The sequence below is a fragment of the Microcaecilia unicolor genome, chromosome 1 (genome assembly GCF_901765095.1).
Source record: "Microcaecilia unicolor chromosome 1, aMicUni1.1, whole genome shotgun sequence".
Lineage (NCBI taxonomy): Eukaryota > Metazoa > Chordata > Amphibia > Gymnophiona > Siphonopidae > Microcaecilia > Microcaecilia unicolor.
The window spans coordinates 546482980-546506021 of record NC_044031.1 but is presented as its reverse complement, the minus strand read 5'-3'; the positions used below and the strand labels follow the sequence as shown (position 1 = coordinate 546506021).

General features: G+C 44.5%; 1 protein-coding gene across 1 annotated transcript in view; it reads right to left on the bottom strand.

Moving 5' to 3' along the window:
* MATN2 (matrilin 2) overlaps nucleotides 1–23042 on the bottom strand; it is a 205400-nt gene that overhangs the window by 73258 nt on the left and 109100 nt on the right. Inside the window, exons 4-6 of the mRNA XM_030217050.1 lie at nucleotides 19271–19393; nucleotides 15778–15900; nucleotides 14009–14131 (exon numbers count right to left, since the gene is read on the bottom strand). Coding sequence (XP_030072910.1) covers nucleotides 14009–14131; nucleotides 15778–15900; nucleotides 19271–19393 — 369 coding nt within the window. The remainder of the gene's footprint in view (nucleotides 1–14008; nucleotides 14132–15777; nucleotides 15901–19270; nucleotides 19394–23042) is intronic.

The following is a 23042-nucleotide window of genomic DNA, read 5'->3' as shown; positions in this document are numbered from 1 at the left end:
TAGTCATTATGCTAATTAGGATAACAAGAGGAGTGTTTTCATTAGTTTTAATTATATCTTCAGTAGTTTTAATTATATTTAATTAATTTCTTGGAAGCAAACACTAAATACATTACACATTATACCATATAACCATAAGGCTCTTTATATTCATCTAATATCCCTAGTACCTGAAGAAGTTTTAATTAAACAACTCTATAATACTAAGATGCAGACAGCAGTCCAGAAGTGAGAGGGCTATCCAGTCTTTTGCACTGAGTGTTACATGTATGATTATTTCCCAGTTGGTGAGAGGTTATATGTGTGTGCTCAATGCAAAGAGCTCTTAGCTCTCAGAGAATGAGTCCACTCTCTAGAGGCTAGAGTAGCAGACTTGGAGGAGCTGAGGGAGACATGAGGGGCATAATCGAACGAGGCGTCCAAGTTTTCCTGAGGACGTCTTCGCAGGACGTCCCGGCAAAGGGGCGGGGAAACCCGTATTATCAAAACAAGATGGGTGGCCATCTTTTGTTTCGATAATATGGTCGGGGACGACCAAATCTCAACATTTAGGTCGACCTTAGAGATGGTCATCCTTTGAGATGGTCGTCCCCGGTTTTCGGTGATAATGGAAACCGAGGACGCCCATCTCAGAAATGACCAAATCCAAGCTCTTTGGTCGTGGGAGGAGCAAGCATTCATAGTGCACTGGTCTCCCTGACATGCCGGGACACGAACCGGGCACCCTAGGGGGCACTACAGTGGACTTCAGAAATTGCTCCCAGGTGCATATCTCCCTTACCTTGTGTGCTGAGCCCCCCAAAACCCACTACCCACAACTGTACAACACTACCATAGTCCTAAGGAGTGAAGGGAACACCTACATGTGGGTACAGTGGGTTTCGGGTGGGTTTTGAAGGGCTCACATTTACCACCAGAAGTGTAACAGGTAGGGGGGGATGGGCCTGGGTCCGCTTGCCTGAAGTGCACTGCACCCACTAAAACTGCTCCAGGGACCTGCATACTGCTGTCAGGGAGCTGGGTATGACATTTGAGACTGGCATAGAGGTTGGCAAAAAATATTTTTAAACTATTTTTTTAGGGTGGGAGGGGGTTAGTGACCATTGGGGGAGTAAGGGGAGATCATCCTCGATTCCCTCCGGTGGTCATCTGGTCAGTTCGGGCACCTTTTTGAGGCTTGGTCACAAGAAAAAATGGACCAAGTAAAGTCGGCCAAGTGCTCGTCAAGGACACCCTTCTTTTTTCCATTATCAGCCAAGGACGCCCATGTGTTAAGCACAGGGCCAGTCTTAGCAAGTGCGGGGCCCTATGCAGACCAATCTGATGGGGCCCCATCCTAGCCCCACCCCCACCCTAGCTCCAGGGCCGGCCACCCCTCCCTCTGAGCTGCAGGGCGGCCACCCCTCCCTCCGAGCTCCCGGGCCATCCCCAGGGCTCCCCAGCTCCAGGGCTAGGCTCCCCAGCTCCCTCCCTCCCAACTCCAAGGCCCCCTCCCTCCCAGCTCCAAGGCCGGCTGGTTGGTCTCTCTCTCTCTCTCTCTCCCTCCCTCCCACCCACCAGCTCCAAGGCCCCCCACCCAGCTGCCACCCAGCTCCAAGTGCCCCCCTCCCTCCCAGCTGCAAGGCCAGCTGGCCGGTCTCTCTCTCTCTCTCTCTCCCTCCCACCCACCAGCTCCAAGGCCCCCCACCCAGGTCCCACCCAGCTCCAAGGCCCCCCTCCCTCCCCGCTCCAAGGCCTGTCTCTCTCTCTATCCCTCCCACCCAGATCCAAGGCCCCCATCCCTCTGAATTTTAAGTTACCTCGTCGTCGACATCGGAGCGGCCGGCAGGTAGTAGCAGCAGCCGTGAAAAGCTTGCGAGCTGCTGGGCGGCGCTTTGGGAGCCTTCCTTTCCCTCGCTCAGCTCTGGTCCCGCCCTCAAAACGAGGGCGGGACCAGAGCTGAACAAGGGAAGGGAAAGGAAGGCTCCCGAAGCGCCACCCAGCAGCTTGCACGATTTTTATGGCTGCTGCTACTATCTGCCGGCCGCTCCGACTTCGAGACGAGGTAACTTAAAATTCAGAGGACAGGGGGACTGGAGCTTGGGCGGTCGGGGCGGGGCTGCTTCAGGCGTGCCGCGCGGGGCCCCCTTGAGCGCGAGGCCCTATGCGGTCACCTTGGTCGCCTCGCCCTAAGACCGGCCCTGGTTAAGCACGTCCCAGACCCGCCTTGGCTATGCTTCTGATATGCTCCTGGGAACTTTGGTCATCCCCCGACTTAAAGCAGTTGAGGGCACCCAAAATCGGCTTTCAATTATGCCGATTTGGGCGACCCTGGGAGAAGGACGCCCATCTTCCGTGTAGCCCCTGTGCTGCCTTGGAGGAGGGAGGCCTCCTAAATGGAGAGCATCACTCTGGTGATGTTGGAAATAATCCTGTAACCAACTTCACAATGGATCTTTTTACCATACATGTAAGCAGTAGAGTACTTCTATAACTGTTATATGGTTTTTTAATGCAAGTCTTTATCTCTACTCTGTATTTATTTAATCTCGATATAAAAATGAAAAATAGGAGGAAAAGACCTCATTTAGACCTTAAACCACATTCCTGGAACAATATCAGGCTTATTTTTGAAAGAGAAGGACGCACATCTTTCGACACAAATCAGAAGATGGGTGTCCTTCTCAAAGGGTTGCCCAAATCGGCATAATCGAAAGCCGATTTTGGACGTCCCCAACTGCTTTCTTGCTTTCTGTCGTGGGGACGACCAAAGTTCCCAGGGGCATGTCAGAGGCGTAGCGAAGGTGGGACATGGACGTGCCTAACACATGGGTGTCCTTGACCCATAATAAAAAAAAAGGGTGTCCCTGACGAGCACTTGGCAGACTTTACCTGGTCCTTTTTTTGTTATGACCAAGCCACAAAAAGGTGCCCGAACTGACCAGATGACCGCCGGAGGGAATCGGGGATGACCTCCCCTTACTCCCCCAGTGGTCACTAACCCCCTCCCACCCTCAAAAAAATAGTTTAAAAATATTTTGTGTCGGCCTCTATGCCAGCCTCAAATGTCATACTCAGGTCCATTGCAGCAGTATGCAGGTCCCTGGAGCAGTTTTAGTGGGTGCAGTGCACTTCAGGCAGGTGGACCCAGGCCCATCCCCTCCCCCCATGTTACACTTGTGGTGGTAAATATGAGCCCTCCAAAACCCACCAGAAACCCACTGTACCCACATGCAGGTGTCCCCCTTCACCCCTAAGGGCTATGGTAGTGGTGTACAGTTGTGGGTAGTGGGCTTTGAGGGGCTCAGCACAGAAGGTAAGGGAGCTATGTACTTGGGAGCTTTTTCTGAAGTCCACTGCAGTGCTTCCTAGGGGGCCCGGTTGGTGTCCTGTCATGTCAGGGGGACCAGTGCACTACAAATACTGGCTCCTCCCACGACCAAAGGGCTTGCATTTGGTCGTTTCTGAGGTGGGCGTCCTTAGTTTCCATTATCGTCGAAAATCAGAAATGACCAAGTCTAAGGATGACCATCTCTAGGGACGACCTAAATGTCAAGATTTGGGCGTCCCGAACTGTATTATTGAAACGAAAGATGGCCGCCCATCTTGTTTCGATAATACGGGTTTCCCCGCCCCTTCGCAGGGATGTCCTGCGAGGACGTCCTCAGGAAAACTTGGATGCCCCTTTCGATTATGCGCTTCTATATTTCCTCTGTGTGTGGTCGGTCAAACAAATCATCATTGGTCTAAAAACCTCCTTTCCACCATTGCTGAACAAACCAAAAAATAAATGTTTTTATTTAACAATAATTCTATTATTCAACAACTATATCCTGTAGCCAGGACCAGCCCACCAGGGCCAGCCCACCAGGGGATGCAATATCCTCTCGTACCAAGGATGTGTCTCCAGGAGCTTCTGCCCAGGAGGGAAGGGTTAGGATGGCTGTTGTAGTTGGTAATTCAATTATTAGGTGTGTAGATAGCTGGGTGGCTAGTGGACATGAGAATCGCCTGGTGACTTGCCTGCCTAGTGCGAAGGTGACAGACCTCACGCATCACCTAGATAGGATTATAGATAGTGCTGTGGAGGAGTGGATTGTCATGGTGCATGTAGGTACCAATGACATAGGAAAGTGTGGGAGAGAGGTTCTGGAAGCCAAATTTAGGCTCCTAGGTAGAAAGCTGAAATCCAGGTCCTCCAGGGTAGCATTTTCAGAAATGCTTCCCGTTCCACGTGCAGGGATCAGATGATGGTGCAGGGAGGAGGGTTATAGATTTGTTAGGAACTGGGCAACAATCTGGGGAAGGGGCAGCCTGTCCTGAAAGGATGGGCTCCACCCAGTGGTGTGCTGGAGCCGGCTCGCACCGACTCGCAAGAGCCGGTTGTTAATTTTTTAAAGATCTTGCGAGCTGGTTGTTCAGCACGGCGAGCCGACTCCAGTAAATGAGGTAAGCATGGCAGGAGGGTGCCACAAGCCATGCTTACCCCTTTTACCTCACCTCCCACCACTGCCCTCGTTTGCCTGCACCGCCCTGGTCACACCTCTCTCTATACAGCCTAGCAAGATTTGTTTTGTTTTGGATTCACATTTTTAAAAAGGCAGCTTGTGGTAGAGAATGTGCCAAAAAGGGCTTCTACATTAATAACAGAAGTCATACAGGTCAACAAAGAAGCAAAATAGATAATAACCACAAGGCCTCTCCAATTTGCCTGTTTTCTCTTCCTGCTTTTATACTGCAGATCCTACTTAATTCTCCAGTATTATGCTCACTCTCCTACAGTGAGAGATCCTCTCCTTATCTCAGGCTTTCTTGAATTCTTTTATTGGTTTAGCCTCTAGCACATTCAGTGTATCCACCTTACTGGGGTCCCTGGTGTCTAATGGGAGCAGGAGCAATCCCCACTCACTACTGCTCCTTTGGCTCTAGGTTCCAAAATGGTACCAGCAGGACTTTTTTTTTTGAGGGGGTACGTGGGGGTACTGAGTACCGGCACCTTTTCCATTGTCTGCTAAAATTGACCCATGGTCCCCAAGTTTTAATGAGCTCAGGCCCTACATACCAATTCTGCCTTGTCATAGATTCTATGACTGGTTACAGGGAGCCAGGCTATTGTGGGGTGGGTCCCTCAGTGATCACCTCAACGCTGAACAGTGGCCTGGTATTTGAGTACCAGCACCTTTATCACTAGAAAAACCGCACTGGGTACCAGTGACCCATAGCAGTACTGTTGTAGTACCACTGAATAGATCCAAGGTATGCCCACACCCTGAGTACTGTATGCAGTTTGGGTTGCCTTATCTCAAAACAGATACAGAATAACTAGAAAGGTGCAGAGAGGGGCCACAAAAATGATAAAGTAGATGGAATGACTCTTCTATGAAGAAAGGTTAAACAGGTAAGGGATTTTCAGCTTGGAGAAGAGAGCAGATCTGAGAGAGGTCTATAAAATTATGGGTGGAGTGGAGCAGGTGAATAGGAAAGGTTGTTTATCTTTCAAATAGTACTAAGAATAGGGGAACACACCATATAATTAATAGGTAGCACATTTAAAACAAATTTGAGTTGCTAAGATCATGACATCTAGCATAGCTGAGTTTAAAAAGGGTTTAAACAAGTTCTTGGATGCTCAAGTGTTTCTCCAGAGTTGGACTTCTATCAATCGTCTCTTGGATGGTGACATTTGTTAACCTCCAACATGCATATACAGTGTTTTAATGCGTACACAGCACAATAGCACCAGTCAGAGACTGACCCCCCTGAAGCAGGCAGTCTTCCTGCTGACACACGGACCATTTCGGGTCGTTTGTTTTCATTTGATGGTGTTTTGGCAATAAAAATAAAAATTTCTTGGAATTTCCTTTGGAAGCCTTCCTCCATCCCTATTTTTTGCTCCTTCTCAGGTTGTTTAGGGATTTTTTCTGTTCCTTTCTGTGTCGAAATGTCCATAAACCATTATTAGCCATATAGACTTGGGAGTGAGCAACAATCAATAGATTTATTCTATGAGATCCTGTCTGGTACTTGTGACCTCAATTGGCTACTGCTGGGGACAAGATACTGAACTGGATGGCTTGGTCAGACACAGCATAACGCATAAATTTTCCTTATTTATTTCCTCATGTTTTGCATGTTTTAAATGCATATTTACCTTTGTAAAAGCACATTTTGAAAACTGTCCTCCTTTTATTTTGCAGCTTGACTCCTAGCGATAGTACCACAAGACTGCCACTGGGGAGTTCAGAAGAGGTGCCATTTTGAACCCAGGCACTGACAGGGCAGGAGCGTCCAGTGATTGCTTTTGGCCCACCCCACCAGCTACTAGATAGACCCCTGGTAATAACTGAGGGAATAGGGGGTGGGAAATGTCAGGTGTGTTAGAAGACGACCCTTTAAAGATATAGCATGTCTGACCTAGGGCCCACTATCTGCATTACTACAGCCAGAAACCTGCAGTGTTCCCGGATGCAGTAATGCAATTTTTTACTTATATTGGATTATTTTTGTTTCCTCATAATTCTCAGTCATCAAGAGCTCAAGATAATTGTTTAATTTATTTTCCTTTATCAGTAAGTGTTTGTTATAAGAAGACTCTGGATAGCTCTGTTTGTTATCAGGCTGTCCATGCTTGGTGTTCTTTACCAAAGGAGTTGAGGACTATGAGTTCTTACTCCTCTTTTCAAAAGTCTCTGAAAAGTATATTTGTTTAAATGATATTTACTGTAACTTTGTACCTTGTTATGTTATATATATATTTTTGTTACATTTGTACCCTGTGCTTTCCCACTCATGGCAGGCTCAATGTGGCTTACATGGGGCAATGGAGGGTTAAGTGACTTGCCCAGAGTCACAAGGAGCTGCCTGTGCCTGAAGTGGGAATTGAACTCCGTTCCTCAGGACCAAAGTCCACCACCCTAACCACTAGGCCACTCCTCCTCTCCAGTGTAACCTTCTAAGTGTATTCCGCTTTGGGCCATAATGGAAGTTGGCGGACTATAAGTTACACATTATATTACATTACATATGAAGCTCTGTAAAATCCCTAATCCATCTGGATATGCCAGCAACTACCCATGTACCGGTATATACTGGCATTTTTCTACATATTGTATCAAAGACTCCACATTTAGCAGAGACTTTTGTAAAACACAGTAGGAACTAAACATGTTCTGACATGGACATCCCATTTCCAATCTCAAAGATCCTCTAAAATGAGCCTTTATGCATGCATTACAGTGACAAAACAAAAGCAGGGGAATAAAAACCCTGAACGAAACAAAATTACAAATGAAATAAAAAAGGTTTCCTTGTAAGAGAGCTTGGAGAACTCACACAGTGCCTGCAGAACCTGCCTCAGTTTACCCATCTCAAATTCCTTTGGTCTGCCAGGTCAGGAACTTGCTAAACATAGACAGATTCTGTAATAGTGTCTGGACATGTGTGGCAAATGATGTCAAGTTCAGAGTGGTCACTTATCCTGCAATTGTGGGCAAAGTGCAAACTGTAGCCAGTGGCAGGAAAAGTACAAGTTCCAGCATAATGCAGAATGACTGAGGCAGGCAGGAGGGAACTTCACTGAAACTAGTGTTACTAACTGACTCCAGATTCACCCGACAGGATTAATCCAGTCCTGGGTTTATTTCACCATACGCAGGGAATTATTGTTCTAAGTACATAAGTATTGCCATACTGGGAAAGACCAAAGGTCCATCAAGCCCAGCATCCTATTTGCAACAGTGGCCAATCCAGGTCACAAATACCTGGCAAAATCCCAAAAAAGTACAAAACATTTTATACTGTTCTGACTTCCCAGTTGCATTTCTTATGAAAAGCAAGGCTAAAAGTCCATGCATGCAAAAGGGTAAATCCAGAACTGGATCAATCCTGTTGGGTGAATCTGGAGCTAGTTGGAAACCCTAATCCAAAGGGATATATATGTGAAAAGATATGCAGCTGTCTTTAGTGTCTAGTCAAGTCTCCTCTTTCTCCTTCTGCTTTCCTTCTTCTCCTCCAGTGGCAGAAAAAAGACTATTTTATCTTCTTCCACCATGTGGCTTGAGTGATGTACAGTAATGAGATGCAAACATGCAAATGCATGCAAAATATCTTCTTATGGAAATCAAATAATATAGCTTGCAGTGTTCACCACAAGCTGCATTATTCCTGGAACAATTGTGCCAGCTAAATGGCAGACTGACCCCACCCGGCACATCTCAGTATGCACCGCACAGGGCCAGGCACTACCTTTTTTGAAAATGGTAGCACTGCAGGCAGGAGTGAGTTGGCTTCACTCCTGCCTGTTGATAAGGTATGACTCAGACACCAGAGATTTGAATATTTTAAGTCAGGGGAAAGCAAGTTGGGTTGAGGAAGGGAGGGAGGGAGAGGGGCTACTAGTTGCCAGGGAATATTTTTGAAGTTGGGGGGGGGGGGTTCAGATTGGGTCAGGGAGGGAGGGAGGGAGGGGGAGCAACTAGACTACCAGGTAATTGAGGGTTTGGGTTTTTTTTTTTTTAATTTGGAGGTCAAGTTAGTTAAGGAGGGATAGAAGTGGGACATTAGATACCAGGGACCATTGCAGAAAGCTATTCGAAGCAGGGTGGTCAGGTTGGAGGGAAAGAGGAGGTGCTGCCAGACACCCGCTCCTCTCAACCAATCTTTCTACGCTGCCCCAGACCTTGTGAAAAATGTTCTGCATTGTACGCGCGTCTAAAAAAACATTGTTTTCACTGTATTGCGTGGAGTTGGTTACAACTGCATTAACATTCATTTTAATGCAGTGTCCAGTCATGGTTTCTGTACAAGTTAACACCTACACTCAACACCTTTTCTGTATTGCTCAGCCAGTAACTTTCATATTAACCCTGTAGTAACCACACAGTTTGGATCATGGTAGCTTTCTGCATTGGTCCTCTTGACTGAATAGCCTGTCATACTGCTTTCAACAGAAAGGGCAGTTTTCTGTTCTTGCCAAAAGGTGAGAAAACTGTGCTCTTGAGCTGAATTAGGTTGCATGGGCAGGCTAATTGCTGTGTTAATCATCAAAGGGGCTATTGGAAGCATTTGCTCCAGAAGCAAAGATGTATATCAAACTAATGTAAATAAAGTACCTTCTTTTCAGACAATATTCTGAGAAAAGAGGAAGCCACACTGGTTAAGTGAATATTACTTTGCTGGGAAATGTAGGGGCTCATTTTCAAGGCACTTAGACATACAAAGTACCTACTTTGCGAAGTTTGTATGTCTAAGTGCTTTGAAAATGAGCCCCATGGTGATTTAAAAACTCAGGATGGAAAATAATTTGTCGATGTATTGATAAAATCTGTTTTAATTTCATTAAAAGAGCAAACAGTTATTAGCTTGCTTAAATAGTCTTATATTCATTTCCCTTAATTTAAATTTAATTGGCAAAGTCCTAAAGCAGTAAAAAGTAGGTATTAGATACTTATCAGGTCTGCATCATTTTGCCTTAATTTAATCTTGTTTCCCAGCCACCCTCCCTAACTCTCACCTACTCCAGGCACATCTCCAGGCATTGTCAATTAACCTGATTAAGAGGGAAATATGTCACCACAGGGTATTTTCATCAGAAAGTGCTTCACTCTAAAATACAATTTATTTGCAATTCAGTGAGAAGCAAACACAAAATAAAAGCATACAATCTACCAAATAATCTTAAGGCCTTTTACATTAGAATAATAAAAAGAATAAGACCGTTCTTTCCAAGATCTGTCTTCCGCAGCTTAGTGCAATCACTAGTACTCAGCCATCTAGACTACTGCAACTCACTATACGCAGGCTGCAAAGAGCAAATATTGAGGAAACTGCAAACAGCCCAGAATACAGCTGCCAGACTCATCTTTGGAAAACCAAAATATGAAAGCGCAAAACCACTACGTGAGAAACTACACTGGCTCCCACTCAAGGAACGTATAACTTTTAAAGTATGCACATTAGTTCACAAAATCATTCATGGTGAAGCACCTGCATACATGTCTGATTTAATAGACCTACCACCCAGAAATGCTAAAAGATCATCCCGAACACCCCTCAATCTCCACTTCCCTAAGTGCAAAGGAATAAAATACAAAGCACTGCACTCATCAACCTTCTCTTATATGAGCACGCAATTCTGGAATATACTACCACGCAACCTGAAAATGACCTACGAATTAACCGACTTCCGCAAACTATTGAAGACTCATCTCTTTGATAAGACTTATCGCAAGGATCAAAACATATAAAGTCTATACAAATTAACAGAAATGCGTCAATACACTCTCTTCTAAACTCTCTTCCCCCTTATCCTCACCACACTTAAAACTCTATCTATAGTTAATATTGTTAACAGAATTGTCTCTTATTATTGTCCTATCGCCCTATCATTTTCCCATTGTTATACTCCACTGTTCTCTTTCCTTATTGATACTTTGAATTTGCCTTACCACAACCCTTCACAATGTATTCCATAATTGAATTGTAACAAAATGTATTTCCATTATGCACTATGTATTGTAAGCCACACTGAGCCCGCAAATAGGTGGGAAAATGTGGGATACAAATGCAACTAAATAAATAAATTATCAACCCTACTCTCTTAGCAAATACTGGGCTACAGATAGCAGTCTAGCAGCGAAATAGGTCCCATCTAGTATTTTGCATTGCATGTCACTTGTATGATTATCTCCCAGTTAGAGAGAGCTCACATGTGTGCACTTGATGCAAAGAGATTCTAGTTGTAAGAAAATGAGTCTGATCTTTTGAGGCCAAAGTTGCAGACTTCAAGGAGCTGAAGCAGAGAGAGATATGTATAGAAGAGATCTACAGGGACATAATAAAGAAACTGCACCTCCAGTCTGGAAGTCTCTGTGCTCTCTTGGAGAATGGAGTTCACCTGTCAGAAGAGCAGCACATGCTGAATCAGGAAGCAACCATATAGCCAGGATCTGTCCTTCAGGGAATCTAATATCCTCTTGCACTGAGGATGTGTCTCCAGGGGTTTCTCTCCAAGAGAGAATAGTTAGGATGGCCATTTTAGTTGGACATTTGATTATTAGGCATGTAAATAACTGGATGGCTGGTGAACATGAGGATTGCTTGGTCATTCATCTGCCTAGTGTAAAGATGGTGGACCTCACGAATCACTTAGATAAGATTTTAGACAGTATAGAGGAGAAGCCACCTATTTTGGTATATGTGGGTACCAGTCACCATATGGCTCCAGAAAAAGGAGGACAAATTGAGCCAGTCTGGGTTTTACTTCCATTACTTTCAATGGAAGCAAAACCTGGACTGGATCAATGTGTCCTCCTTTTTCTGGAGCCATATGGTAACCATTGAAATAGGAAAATGGTTCTGGAAGCCAAATTTAGGTTCTTAAGTAGAAAGTTTAAATCCAGAACCCCCAGAGTAGCAATTTTAGAAATGCTCTCTGTTCCACGCACAGGACCCAAGAGGTAGAAAGTGCTCTGGAGTTTCAATGCATGGATGAGATGGTGGTGCAAGGAAGAGTGATTTAGATTTGTTAGAAACTATGTAACATTCTAGGGAAGGGGGAACCTATTCTAAAAAGATAGGCTCAACCTTAACCAGGGTGGAACCAGGCTGTTAACATTTTAAGATGAGAGAGAGAAAAGCTTTGAAAATAGAACCTGGGAGAAACTGACAGTTGCTGAGGAGCAAGTGGTTTGGAGCGAGGCATCTTTGAAGGATACTATCAAAACAGAGAAGTTTGGGCATCCCAATAGAGAGGTTGCAACAAAGGCAAAAATACGCCAAGTGCCTTTAAGGGAATAAGAGACAGAGTTAAGATTGAGAAGTATTCCTGTCAACTGCTAAGCCGTTGTAGATACTAACAAAAAAAAAAACACTTTGAGATGTCTGAAAATAAATGCTAGAAGCCTTAAAAAAATAGACGGGTTAGAGTACATATCATTGAATGAAGACATATATATAATAGAAGGAGGATACCCATTGGGACACTGATTATATCACAGTGGCAGAGTGGATCAAATTGGAGGGGAGCTGCTGCTGCTAGTGGTGATGGCATTATATGTTAAAAGAAGGTATTAAGTCAAACAGAATAAAAATTCATGCTTATGGACAGAAATTCCATGTATGAAGGGAGAGAGAATACTGGTAGGACTATAGTACCCTCTGGTGGGCCAGAATAAATAGACAGATGATGAAATGTTAACAGACATTAGAGAAGATAACAAATTTAAAAACACTATAAAAATGGGTGATTTAAATTACTAAAACAAACAAAAAAATAAGCCAAAAATCAAAGTCAATTTATCAAAACAATCCACCTTACAAAAACAGGGCTTGATATTCAGAACTATTTAAGCGGGCGGGAGAAGCTCCTCCTTGTTTAAATTGTGCCTAGTGGGCGGACTACTGATATCAATGGCACTTAACTGGGCAGCGTCACTGAATATTGGCACTAACTGGTTATTTTGCAAATGGGGACAAGAAGGGCATTGTTTTTTTTTTTTAAATTGCAATTTCAAAAAAGTTCAAAGGAATATTCGCTTATACAGAAAACAAGAAATGATAAAGCACAAAGAAAAAAATATTTAAACAGGAAAAATGGAAAAATACCCCAAATTATTATAAAGAGGGGCATTCAAAGGGCAGAGTCAGGGAGCAGCCAGCAGCTATGTGGTTGCTGGCATTATTCAGTGTCAGTGTCTATATAGCAGGCAACTCCTTGTGACTCTGGGCAAGTCACTTAACCCTCCATTGCCCCATGTAAGCCGCATTGAGCCTGCCATGAATGGGAAAGCGCGGGGTACAAATGTAACAAAATAAATAAATAAATAAAAGTGACCGAACAGGACTACATAAATAGCAGCTCCAAATTTACCTGCTTAGCTATGGACTTCCTGGTAGCGGCTGAAAATGTAGATGAACTCCCCTCCCTCCTGACCCCCTCAACATGGTCCAACCCCTATCCTGACCCTCCTGATCATACACTTCCTCTTGACTCCCCCCTATCTGAACCCCTGTTGCCTACCCACTTATTGCATCCCCCCCCCCCCCCCCCAAATCCTATCTTACATCCCAAGGGAAGCCCAGGCAGGAGTGATCCCTATAAAGTAAAATGGCTGCCGTGAGCTCCAGGGATGTATGGTAGGCTTTAGCAGAGGAGGGGCTTTGATCTGAGGGGACTTGCATTATGTGCTTGTGCCTAAGTAGATATGCATGTATATACCCAATTACACTAATATTCTATAAAAAAAAAAAGTAGGTGCCTATATTTCTTTATAGAATAGGCTTCTACCAGGCATCTTCAGGGCTCCTAATTATAGGTGCCCATTTATATAATTACCTCCTTAGACAGTAATTTTATAAGAGGGCACCTATGTAGGTGCTATTTTATTTTTTTTTAATTAATTTATTTAGATCATTTATACCCCGCTTTTTACCACAGTTTAGCAGCCTCAAAGCGGCTTACAATGAACTAATGAAACAATTACAATGACAGTAGAGAGGGTAGAAGGAACAGAGAAAGAGGGGAAGGGAATATAAATACAATATTTAAACAAATAAATAGGCAGGGAAAAGAAAGCAAGAAGAAGAGAAGTAAGTAGTCCAAAATCAGGTCTTGACTGGCTGAGATTCATTAGGCAGGTAATCAGATCCTGCAAACAGGACAGGAATGCAGGCGGTGGCCACTGGCCCGGAATCGGCGATCCAGGAGGAAGCAGGGCCTCTTCAACGTGCAGCACTCTGTTAAAATTAATTACCCTACTTTTCTTTATGAAATACTAGTGTAAGTTGCCTAGTGCACACCTACATTGCAGACACGCACAATTACACCAATCCTACAGCCAGCATAAAGATCCACACCTGTATCTTGCAACTTTACATTTTATAATCTGCATGTGTATTCCCACGTGCGTGCCCACCAGCAAAGTACGTACTTTGATACCAAAGCACATAGTTTTACAGTCAATGTTTTATAAAAGGTCACTGAAGTGTGTATGTGGCTACAGGAAGACTCTGTTGTATAGAGTTAACTTACTTCGACACGTTTTCTTATCCGCATTAAGGAGATACCCTTGTTGGCACCGGCAGAAGTAAGAGTCACCTGTGTTAATGCACTTGTGCTGGCAGCCATGGTTCGGCAAAGCACAGTAATCCACAACTAAAAATAGAATGGAGTAATAGGACATACATTAGGAAAAGATGGAATCAGAGCTGTAATATGCCATGGGAAATCAGAAATCCGCTGATAACTAAAAGTTGACCTAGTAATTAGGCTGGGGGCAAAAGTTGCAAGCTAATAGACTGAAGCCTGTAGTTGCAAAAACCTCAGAAAGGCGGTATATCAAGTCCCATTTCCCTTTCCCTTTCACCAATACAGCTCCCTCCCAACTGCCAGCCTGAGCTGTTTGTCACTCTCCTGAGAGTTCCATCAGCATGCAGAATACTCAGCTCATGCACACAGACTACTCAGCTTCACTGCACTGCTCACTGCCTCTACACCAAATCTAGAAGGAGTCAGGCAATCTTTTAAAATTTAACCCATATGGTTACAATAACAAACATAGAGCTTCTTTTACAAAGCCGTCCTAGTGATCATGGCCGCCGAGAGGGGGGGGCAGGGGGGACAAAATTCCCCGGGCCCGGGCCTCCAATGGGGGCCCAGCACCGCAGTCCAACCTGCCCGCCCTTGGCTCCGTTGTCAACCGTCTGCCACCAGTCCGGGCCCCCTGCATTGAAATCACAGTGCCTCTCACCTCCACGTGAAAGTGCTGCAGGCAGCAGCAGATCGCCTCCCTCCTGGCCTCCTTCTCTCCCAGTGTCCTGCCCTCATCTGATGTAACTTCCGTGAGGGCGGGACACACGGAGGGAAGGAGGCCCGAAGGGAGGTGATCTGCTGCTGCCTGGAGTGCTTTCACATGAAGGTGAGAGGCGCTGTGATTTCAATGCAGGGGGCCTGGCCCGGTGGCAGATGGAGGGGGGTGATGGCCTCGGGGGGGAGTGGTGGCAGTGACCTTGGGGGGGCAGTGGGGGCGGGCCCGGCCCAGTCTTTCGGTGGCCCTGGTAGTGATTCCTGTGTGGCAAATGAGAGGAAGCCTAGGGCCAGTGCTAGACATGATGGGGCCCCAGGGCAGATGTTAGGGAGGATGTCCCAAAGCTTGCTTGCAGATAGTCCCACTTTTAACTTTAGGCAGGTTTGAGGCCCACAGTGACATGGGGCTCACAATGAACATTGCCCTGTTTGCCCACCCCGAACACCGGCCCTGTGGAAGCCCATTCAATCCCTATGGACTTCCTCTCATTTGTCATGTCAGAATCACTAGTGCGGCTTTGTAAAAGAAGCCCATAGACCTTATAAATATACAATCAAATCTAACCAACTCTATCAGCCATCGCTCATATCATAACATGACAAAATGTAAATTTGCACAACACAAAATTATATATATTCAAGGGAGAATATAAAATACAGGTCACTTTAAAATATCAATAACCAAAAAGATGTATTAGGAGACCAGAAATCAAATATATAAAGCAACTATATAAAATAACCAAAAAAAAAAAAATTACCAACTGTTAAAGAGGTCAACACATATTAGTGCTATGCCCTTACTGTTTCCATAGAAAATATCCAGAAATGATTCAAAATCCTATGGGCCAACAGAAAAGAATTTCAGATTAGTAAATTATGCTTAGTAATTCAGGATTAAAAATGGCAGTACTAATTGCATTGATCAAAAATGTTGAATTATTCTTGTGCCACCTAAAATGAATCTGGCTACTAAGATTAATTACTATAGCACTTACTGGTGCACTTCTTTCCATCTTTATCCAGCTCATAGCCTTGAAAACACTGACAGACGTAGGATCCCGGTGTATTCACACATATCTGCTCACAGCCATGCTCCTCTATTGCGCACAGGTCCTGAACTGAAAATAGAAAGGGAGCAGTTGAAGATTTTATTTCCATCGGATTATGTGCTGATTCCTTCTGCTACCCATTATTGTTCCAGCATGAATTTTCAGGTCACCTGTGACCAGCCAGGGACTGTCTGGTTAGTGCTGGGGCAGTCCAGAGGCAGAGCTTGGGTGAAGTTAGCACTTAACTGGTTAACAGATTGAATATCGCCACTAACCCTTTAAGTAAGCAGATACAGTTGGGAGAGAAAAAAAGGCTGTCCTAACTTTAACCGCTGAGCTAACCAGGCACAGGTCTGAATATCAGCCAGTGCCCACTTAACTTCCTGGTAATGACCTAAAGGATCTTCTGGTCCCCCCCCCCCCCTCCCTCCACTCGATTCATATCCTCAACCCCTCTACCAATTCCAATCCCCCTCCCTCCCACTCATTCATATCCCCCTTCCTCCCTAATTCCCCTAGAGAGAAAAAATAGGAGTTGGAAATGCTTTTGGACTACCTTGCAACCTGCAGCTCGAAGCAGAATCCTGAATTAGCATCTCAGAGCTGCTCCAGACACTAGAGTGCTGAAGATTTCCCATGCAGAAGTTGGGGGTGGGAGATGGGGTTTACAGTAAATTGGTATTATAATTTAGTCTTCTGCTGATCTGAATAGCTTTCACAAAGCAGTGGATATTTTGTGTATGTATGTTTGTGATTGTATATATTGTTATGTTATGTTTTGTTTAGTAATGAAGATTTAAAGATAATTAATGTGCATGTTGTTTGAACACATAAGCACGATTGCTGCTAATTTACATGCGCCCTTATAAAATAGGTGTGAATGCACCTAATCATTTCTCTCACCCTACTACTATGTCACAGAGAAGGAGACCTGGACTGAGGACGGCAAACTTCAGCCAGGGTGAACTGAGACTCCTCATGCGGGATGTGAGGAGGAACTATGATGTGCTGTATGGGACTTCTAAAGTGAGAATCTGTGCTAATCAGAAAATTTCCATCTGGGGAGGACTATACCACTGCCCTAATGCTGTTTACCACCAGAGCCATCATTTTGAGGACCTGAAGAAAAAATGAAGAGATCTGCGTGGCCATAAATGCCTGATCTCTGCAACACAACAAAACCAAAGTACGTAATGGACATAACACACAATTCTCCCGAAGTACGATTCCCAAATGTGGCTGCACCACATAAACTTTAACCTACCACAATATCACTTTGTATTTGTTTACACTGGAGTCGGCAAACGCCGCTCCAGCACTATGTAAGCCACATTGAACCTACAAATAGGTGGGAAAATGTGGGGTACAAATGTAACAAATAATAATAAAAAAAATACCTGCAAGAAGCAAGCTGCTTAACATAGAGGTCTTTTTACCAAGCTGCAGTAAAAAGGGCCCTGCGCTAGCGGTGGGGGCCATTTTTGCCTCGCACTGAGGCTCTTTACCACAGCGGGAAAAAGGACAAAAAAAAAGACATGGCCATGTAGGATTGTGGCTCTTCCTGGATAAGTACTGTTTATTGTACCACTCGGGGGTTTCTTGGACAACAACCCAATTTGCTTTTCTATGGGGTTTTTTTTTTTTTTGCTTAACAGTGTAATTTTTGGGGGGTTAATAGGGTTTTCTTTAGTAGAATACAGGCTTAATTATATTTGAGTACTTTTTCTCACAGTATTCAGCATTTGAATAGAGGGGGGGATTTTTTAGGAATCAATGTTTTTTCTCTATAGCTGGAGGTTTTTTTTGCATTGGTTTGGTTTTTTTCCCCCCTCTCGTTTTGAATGAGTTGGAGACCAATGATAAAATCTTGCTCTGATTATAGTTGAGACGCACTTGGTAAAGGTGCAGATATTCCTTAGAGAACTGTCTCACTAGGAAGCTTTGAGGTCTCATTTATTTAAGTGTTACATGCTATGCTGTACTGTGAGGCAAATGGCTCATCTGTAAACTGGGTTTGAATTACTAGCAGTGGTGTAGCCACAGGTGGGCCTGGGTGGGCCAGTGCCCACCCACTTAGGGCTCAGGCCCACCCAACAGTAGCACACATTTAGCAGTAGCTGATAGGAATCCCAAGCTCTACCAGCTTAAGACATCCCCCTGATGGTAATGAAAACGCTACTCTCCACGATACTGGCACTTGCACATGCTCAGTTTTCAGTGCATGCTTGCTGCAGACTGCCAAGGTGGAAAGAAGCATCTTACCACCAGCTGAGATATTTTTTTGGTGATGGCGGCAGGGGGAGGAGAGAAAACACTTGGTGCCCACCCACTTCTTGCCTAGGCCCACCCAAAATCTGTTGCCTGGCTACTCCCCTGATTACTAGTATAGATTATTTACCAGTTTCCCCTTTTTTGTGATTTTTTTTGTAAGATTCCACTTACCATGTGGCCATGCAGGGGGAGCACTTAACGTCACCCACTGAAGTGGCGATAAGGGCTGCTGCGCTAACTCGGTGGTAAGCAGGTAGCGTGCGGTGCTGCCCGATTACTGCTGTGGCAAAAAGTGGCTTTAGCATGCCTTTATGCAATAAGGTCATTTGTAGCACAACCATTAAAATCTCAATTTTCTGTTTTTCCTATTCATGGCCATGCACTAATGTTAAAATGCTCAAACAAAAATGAACTGTTCCACAAAAAATAGTCAAACTAGAATACGAAAATAGTGGAAACCTTGAAACATCCAAAAAATAATCAATCTTGTGTTAGCCCTCCTGCACCTTTGTAAAAGGGCCCCTATAACAGTTACAGCAAGCAGATTTATGGCTATAGAAGACAATAATTTCATTCTTATCTGTCTATTTTAAAAAATGAAGGTAATTCAAGGAAAAGTGACCAAAATGATAAAGAGGGTGAAACTCTTCCCATATGAGGAAAGGCTAAAGAGGTTAGGGCTCTTCAGCTTGGAAAAGAGATGACTGATGGGGGATATGATTGAAGTCTACAAATTCCTAAGTGGTGTAGAATGAGTAGAAGTGAATCAATTTTTCACTCTTTCAAAATGTACAAAGACTTGGGGATGCTCAATGAAGTTCCATGGAAATACTTTTAAAACAAATAGGAGGAGATATTTTTTCACTCAACAACTAGTTAAGCTCTGAAATTTGTTGCCAGAGGATTTCGTAACAGCGGTTAGCATATCTGGGTTTAAAAAAAGTTTGGACAGATTCCTGGAGGAAAAGTCCATAGTCTGTTATTGAGATGGACCTGGGGGAAGCCACTGCTTGCCCCAGTATTGGTAGCATGGAATGTTGCTACTATTTGGGTTTCTGCCAGGTACTGGTGACCTGGAGTGGCCACTATTGGAAACAGCATACCAAGCTAGATGAACCACTAGTCTGACCCAGTATGGCTATTCTTATGTTCTTCCATGATATCTTACTACTGCAGGTCTTCTGGTCTGGATTCATAAGGTATCCTTGCTTGCATGTACATATATAAGAGCCAGGAGTATTGATGCAGAAGTGATCACAGCCGTGAGCCACCAGAGTACATAGATGATCAGCTGAAAGAGAACATACAAACAGGCCAAGGTCAGGTATTCACAAATCAGCAGGAGGAATGCTTCAAAGCATTATAATTTATTTATTCAGATGCATCACATATCACTTACTCTGATTTCACAAATCCAAGCAACCTTCAAGAACTACTTCTACTATTTGCGACAACTACGCTGCCTCTCTCCTTACATCAAGAAGGAAATTCTTATCCCAGTTGTGCATGCCATGATAACATCAAGACTGGATTACTGTAAGGCACTCTACAATGGTCTGACTACAAACGGTCTGCACCAGCTCCAATTGATTCAGAATGCTGCAGCAAGACTCATAGAAGTTTGCAAGTGACATGACCACATCACACCATTTTTGCAAAAACTTAATTGGCTACCAGTACAATACAGGGCTAAATTTAAAACTCTATGTCTGATCTTCAAGGCCCTTAAAGGAAATGGCCACCAGTACCTGAAGAATAGGATGGCCCCCTACACACCTCCAAGGACACTAACAGGCTTATTTTCGAAAGAGAAGAGCACCCATCTTCCGACACAAATCAGGAGATGGGCGTCCTTCTCTCAGGGTCGCCCAAATCGGCATAATCAAAAGCCGATTTTGGGCACCCTCAACTGCTTTCTGTCGCGGGGACAACCAAAGTTCATGAGGGTGTGTCGGCAGCGTAGCGAAGGTGGGACTGGGGCATGCTTAAGAGATGGGCGTCCTCGGCCGATAAAGGAAAAAAGAAGGGCATCCCTGACGAGCACTTGGGGGACTTTACTTGGTCCATTTTTTCTTGCAACTAAGCCTCAAAAAGGTGTCCAAACTGACCAGATGGCCACCGGAGGGAATCGGGGATGACCTCCCTTCACTCCCCCAGTGGTCACCAACCCCCTCCCACCCTAAAAAAAATCTAAAAAAAAAATTTCTGCCAGCCTCTATGCCAGCCTCAAATGCCATGGCCAGCTCCATGACAGCAGTATGCAGGTCCCTGGAGCAGTTTCAGTGGGTACAGTGCACGTCAGGCAGGTGGATTCAGGCCCATCCCCCCCTACCTGTTACACTTGTGGTGGTAAATGTGAGCCTTTCAAAACCCACCAAAAACCCACTGTACCCACATATAGGTGCCCCCCTTCACCCCTTAGGGCTATGGTAGTGGTGTACAGTTGTGGGAAGTGGGTTTTTTTTGTGGGGGGGGGGGGGGTTGGAGGGCTCAGCACACAAGGTAAGGGAGCTATGCACCTGGGAGCAATTTCTAAAGTTCACTGCAGTGCCCCCTAGGGTGCCCGGTTGGTGTCCTGTCATGTCAGGTGGACCAGTGCACTATGAATGCTGGCTCCTCCCATGACCAAATGGCTTGAATTTGGTCGTTTCTGGGATGGGCGTCCTCAGTTTCCATTACCGCAGAAAACCGGGGACAACCATCTCTAAGGACAACCTAAGAATGACCATCTCTAAGGTCGACCTAAACGTTGAGATTTGTGCGTCCACGACCGTATTATCGAAATGAAAGATGGCCGCCCATCTTGTTTCGATAATACGGGTTTCCCCGCCCCTTCACGGAGCTGTACTGCGAGGATGGCCCCAGGAAAACTTGGGCGCCCCGTTCGATTATGCCCCTCTTTGGCTCTTCATCCAAGCCTTTAATGGAAAAAGTAGCTAACTTCTTATTCTCTCACACACACAAGGAGTGACACAGGCTGTACATACTGCAGCAGGACATGTTTATCCACTTCTACCCTAGCTGAGATAAAATGTAATCATCTCTCTGACCTCCTGTGCAACTCTCTTTAAATTAGTCACCTTATTTTCTAACTCCTTTTACTCTCTTACCTATCTATATGTTCCATCTTTGCTTATACCCTACACTGTCCATTAAGATGTTCTGTTACGTATTGTGTTGACATTGTAAGTAGTATACTATCAGGCTTATTTTCGAAAGAGAAGGGCGCCCACCTTCCGACACAAATCGGGAGATGGGCGTCCTTCTCCCAGGGTTGCCCAAATCTGCATAATCGAAAGCCGATTTTGGGCGTCCTCAACTGCTTTCCGTCGCGGGGACAACCAAAGTTTACAGGGGTGTGTCGGAAGCATAGCAAAGGCGGGACTGGGGCGTGCTTAACACATGGGCATCCTTGGCCGATAATGGAAAAAAGAAGGGTGTCCCTGACGAACACTTGGCTGACTTTACTTTGCCCTTTTTTTTTCTGACGACCAAGCCACAAAAATGTGCCCTGAATGACCAGATGACCTCCCCCTACTCCCCCAGTGGTCACTAACTTTCTCCCACCCTCAAAAAAATGTTTTAAAATATTTTTCCAGCCTCTATGCCAGCCTCAAATATCATACTCAGCTCCCTGACAGCAGTATGCAGGCCCCTGGAGCAGTTTTAGTGGGTACTGCAGTGTACTTCAGGCAGGCGGACCCAGGCCCATCCCCCCCCCACCTGTTATACTTGTGGTGGTAAATGTGAGCCCTCCAAAACCCACCAGAAACCCACTGTATCCACATCTAGGTGCCCCCCTTCATCCTAAGGGTCATGGTGTACAGTTGTGGGTAGTGGGTTTTTGGGGGCTCAGCACACAAGGTAAGGGAGCTAGGCACCTGGGAGCTTTTTCTGAAGTCCACTGCAGTGCCTCTTAGGGTGCCCGGTTGGCGTACTGGCATATGAGGGGGACCAGTACAGTACGAATATTGGCTCCTCCCATGACCAAAGGGCTTGGATTTGATCATTTCTGAGATGGGCATCCTCAGTTTCCATTATCGCCGAATATCGGGGACGACCATCTCTAGGGACGACCATCTCTAAGGTCAACCTAAATGTTGAGATTTGGGCGTCCCTGACCATATTATTGAAACGAAAGATGGCTGCCCATCTTGTTTCGATAATACGGGTTTCCCCATCCTGCAAGGACATCCGCAGAAAAACTTGGACGCCGTTCGATTATGCCCCTCTATGCCATATTTTTTTATAGTTATTTGAATATTTTTACTGCTGTAATTGTTTATTGCTTATGTTTGATTTATTCTTACTTACATCACCTTGAGTAAATTCTTTCAAAAAGGCGGTAAATAAATCCTAATAGATAAATAAAAATATGTGAAGCTCAATTTTGCATTGGATGTTTCACATAATTTCTCTTTATATATATATATATATATATATATATATATATATATATATATATATATATATATATATATATATTCTCTTTATTTTTATTGTCATTTTTGTTTACAAGTCACTCCATACAGAGGAAAAGAAACATTCTAACAAAGTGGTCTCTGATTCAGCAACCATCTTTTAATATACATTTTTTTACACAACCTTGTCCTATGGACTCATTGGAGATGTCTACAATAGTGTTTTTGGACCTGGAAGATAATCCTCAACCAACATTATAACCTAACATTTAGGCAAGCAAGTGTGTATTGTTCATTTTCAAGTTGGCATCCTGTTTGTAAACATTCCTAAAGGAGGATACTATAGGTTCAAAAAGAGGGGGAAAGGGTGCAGTGGTGAGGGTTGTCAGATATGGTATTTCCAAATGTCACATCGTCCGTCCATTAGCCGAGGGTCTGCTGTGTGCTCTATACCTGAGGCTTCACCAGTGGCTGCCATAGCTGATTGAAGGAATTCAATTTTTACCCTGTAAACCACCT